Consider the following 3422-nt stretch of genomic DNA (forward strand, 5'->3'; position numbering starts at 1 on the left):
AATTTTACAGATTTTCTATCTCACTTATTCTACCACAAGATAGCTACTGTATTTATAATAGAGAGAGATGTGCTATTGCCACACCAACTATTGTTGATAGATGCTATTGCCACACCAACTACTATTGCTTAATCCCTACTGAATTTCATCCTTATTGTATAAAATCCATTTGATTTGAATTCTCTGTATTTTAGGAAACTTCCTTGTAAATATGCTGAATTATAAGTGAATGTAATGTTACAAATAGATCCTTTCCACACTAGCAAAGTGTATGGAAGAACATTTTCAAATAAAGCATTCTGTGCATCTTTATGGTGTATTATATCTTGTGCCGTATCAATAGAGTAGTGATTTTTTCAATTATGAGCTAAAAGAGGAGTGATTTTTTCCTCACAGACTCCTCAATGCTTACCACGTCAAGAATGGAAGGGTGGTTTTGTAACTAACAAGGGTAGTTCTGTAAATTTGGGATGCATTCAATACATGTGGGTTCATGTGATTGGTGGATCCTGGATTTCTGTGAGCTCAGCTAGCAAAATGCCAAAATCTGTGGGCAAATTTTTTTCCCTAAAAGAGCTTGAAAACTTGACCTCCTTGTGACAAATCTAGTGCATCACTGCATCCTATCTTTTGATTTTTTTTTTTTTTTTTTTAAATACAGAGGATAATCATCATCATGAAGCCCACAATTAAATTTTGGGGTTTGCTGGATTAAAACAGTATCTCATCATGTAATCACTAGGTGCTCTTCAATAACACACATGAATTGCATTTCAACTTTGAACAAACACCAACTTTAAATTATGTTGAAATCACAGAATATCCAATACATCATTACTAATGCTGCCAATTTTGAACACCCCCTCAATCAGCTTGTTTCAATCACAAATTGATCGAAAAAAACCATCAAAGAAACAAACAAACAAACGAATGAAAATAAATTTTTAAACAATAATCAGAAAGCTACACTAATACTTTGATGTAGTTTCTGCACACGTATCTTCACTGGATCATGCATTGACCACACTTTCCTGTGTACATGCGGTGTTGATGTCAAATTGCAACTTCTCATGTAATGTGTTGTGAAAGACTAGTGATAAACTGACGCTCTAAACTTGACACACTTTGTATGCTCTCTGACGTGGCATGTGAACAGAACCATAGATCTTTTTTCCTTTCCTTGTGTATCCTGAAGAAAAGAAAAAGATCTATGGTTCTATGACTGCCACATCAGAGAGCAAACAAAGAGTGTCAGTTTATAAGTATCTACGCACCTTGAGTTGGGAGATCAACATTTCCACCTCACCACTATCCTCCATTTACTTGCTCGAATTTGAGATTCCCGATCTTCTTATGAATACAAAATCTTACGATGATTATCACAATAAGAATGACTGCACTTACTCCCATGATGATCCCAAGTTCCATCACGACATCGGTTTTTCTTGTGATCGCTATAATAGAACCAACATAACACAAGTATAACAAGGCTAGAGCTGTTTGAAGCAAGTAGCTCAGAGGGATTCCTCTTGCGAGCTCATTAATCATGTAAAATGACATTAAAAACCCTATGGTGTTTAATGTTGTGAGTCCACAGAACAGCTTAGGATTAGTCATAGCTAGAATTGGTGTTCCAGCGAAGTGTTCAAGTTTGGTGGTACCGTTCTGTTTTAAGGCATGCTCCTGCCATAAGCCACCGGGTGGGTTCACTCCGATTTGGAAGGTAGCTGTGATAATGAGACCAGCCACTACTAATAATTCCTCCCGATGTTCACTTCGAATATTTCGAATCAAAACAAAATTTGATAAGAATTTCATAAACATGAATGGATATGTGAACACATAAAGATAATCATTTTCTTCCCCCCTCTTAACTCCACCATGGCGAAGTATGCCCTCAATCTTCTTGAATTCAGTGATTGGTGCAATTTTATTCTCATCATATAAGATATCTAGTGCTGTCCGATTACTGGTATCTCTGCCATTAGGTGCCCCCACCCACCCAAAATGTTTGTATCCATTGAGCACTACCTTTATGTTCTGTAGTCAGTACAAAACAAGATGCATAATTAAAATTAATATTTGATCTGGTTTGGGTCTTGCCTTGACCCTTCTAATCATTCAAAAATATATACATAAAATTGAAGAAATGATGATTAGTAATGATAATTAAAGATAGGCCTTGCCTGGTACTCTTTTGAAAGAGTTGCACGGTGCAAGATATTGTAGCCTTCGCCGTCTTTCAAGGTTAAGAAATGCCACCCCATGTCCAATGAAGGAATCCATCTCATCAACACTTTGAAAGCAAACAAACTATTGCATTTCACGGCAAGATGAAATGCTGTTTCACCGTGAGCTGTCAAGTCTTCAATACAATTGGGGCAACATTGGAGCATTTTATCCAAAACAGTATACATATTTCTCTCAACCGCAATGTGTAGAGGAGTTTTCCTCTCCCTTCCCTTCACACATGCGAGTTCTTTATCCATCACTAAGAGCTCTGTTGTTACCGTATCATGTCCTTCCATCAAAGCCAGGTGCATTGGACTATAACCATTTTTGTTTAATTTTCTACCCCATGAAGGCTTCAAGACCATAATCTCGATTGCAAAATGCGTTTGTCCAACTCTCGCGGCAGTATGTAAAGGAGTCTCCGTAAATGGATCTTTATCTATTTTATCAAGAACAGAGGGATCCCTCTCAAGTGCTTCATATAGAGCAGCTATAGCACAGTTTTGATCAGCAATGCTAGAACTGTCCGCCATTAATTACCACAACAATAGTAAAATAACAAGGAAACAACACCACCCTTCACCTCAAAGTTCTTACTCTACTCATGCATGCTTCTTGGATTGCTAACTATATAATTGTATGCTTGAATAACCTTTTATCCCTTTTATTAAAACTGAGGAATCCATCTTCCTTCATTTGTTAAAACAAAAAAAACAAAAAAAAAACTAATAATAATAATAAATAAATAAATAAAGAGATCTTAGGAGGGCTCTAGGTCCTCCGCGTTTATTTTTTCAATTTAATTTTACCAATATATGCCCTGAAAATTGAAAATTTCCCAAAATAGTAGACTATTCATTTTAATTTAATTCCAAAAATAATAATTGCTATTTTTGGAATTAAAATACTTTAGTCAAAGTTTGGAAAAACTTACTGTTTTATAAGGTGAAAAGTTTTTAACTGTGCATTGAAATTAAAGCAGGGAAAAATATTTACAATTTTATAAAATATGAATTTTTTTTTTTCCACTTTAACTAAAATGTTTTATCGTTTTCTGAAATAAAATGAATAGTACATTATTCACTGAAATTAAAGTGGGAAAATATTTAAAGAAGGGGAAATACTTAATTTTTTATAAAATAGGGAACTTTTGTCTCTCACTTTAATCAAAATGATTTAATTCCTCAAAA

General features: G+C 34.9%; 1 protein-coding gene across 1 annotated transcript; it reads right to left on the reverse strand.

The window, feature by feature from the left end:
- Nucleotides 1–811: 811 nt before the first annotated feature.
- Nucleotides 812–2828, reverse strand: LOC147390954 (uncharacterized). The gene is made up of 2 exons (XM_086458957.1): nucleotides 2187–2828; nucleotides 812–2040 (listed from the first exon to the last, which is right to left on the reverse strand). Exons 1-2 carry the CDS (start codon nucleotides 2763–2765, stop codon nucleotides 1309–1311), a joined length of 1311 nt encoding a protein of 436 aa, XP_086315083.1. The 5' UTR covers nucleotides 2766–2828; the 3' UTR covers nucleotides 812–1308.
- Between the last annotated feature and the right edge of the window lie 594 nt (nucleotides 2829–3422).

The sequence above is a fragment of the Akebia trifoliata genome, chromosome 11 (assembly GCF_017979445.1).
Source record: "Akebia trifoliata isolate Shusen 1 chromosome 11, ASM1797944v1, whole genome shotgun sequence".
NCBI classification, from domain to species: Eukaryota; Viridiplantae; Streptophyta; class Magnoliopsida; order Ranunculales; family Lardizabalaceae; genus Akebia; species Akebia trifoliata.

What these genes read in the sequence shown, in the direction of transcription:
- LOC147390954 (XM_086458957.1), bottom strand. Translation starts at nt 2,765, where the DNA reads ATGGCGGACAGTTCTAGCATTGCTGATCAAAACTGTGCTATAGCTGCT. An exon ending in CTCTTTCAAAAGAGTACCAG is followed by an intron (nt 2,041 to 2,186) that starts GCAAGGCCTATC and finishes TACTGACTACAG; the next exon opens with AACATAAAGGTAGTGCTCAA.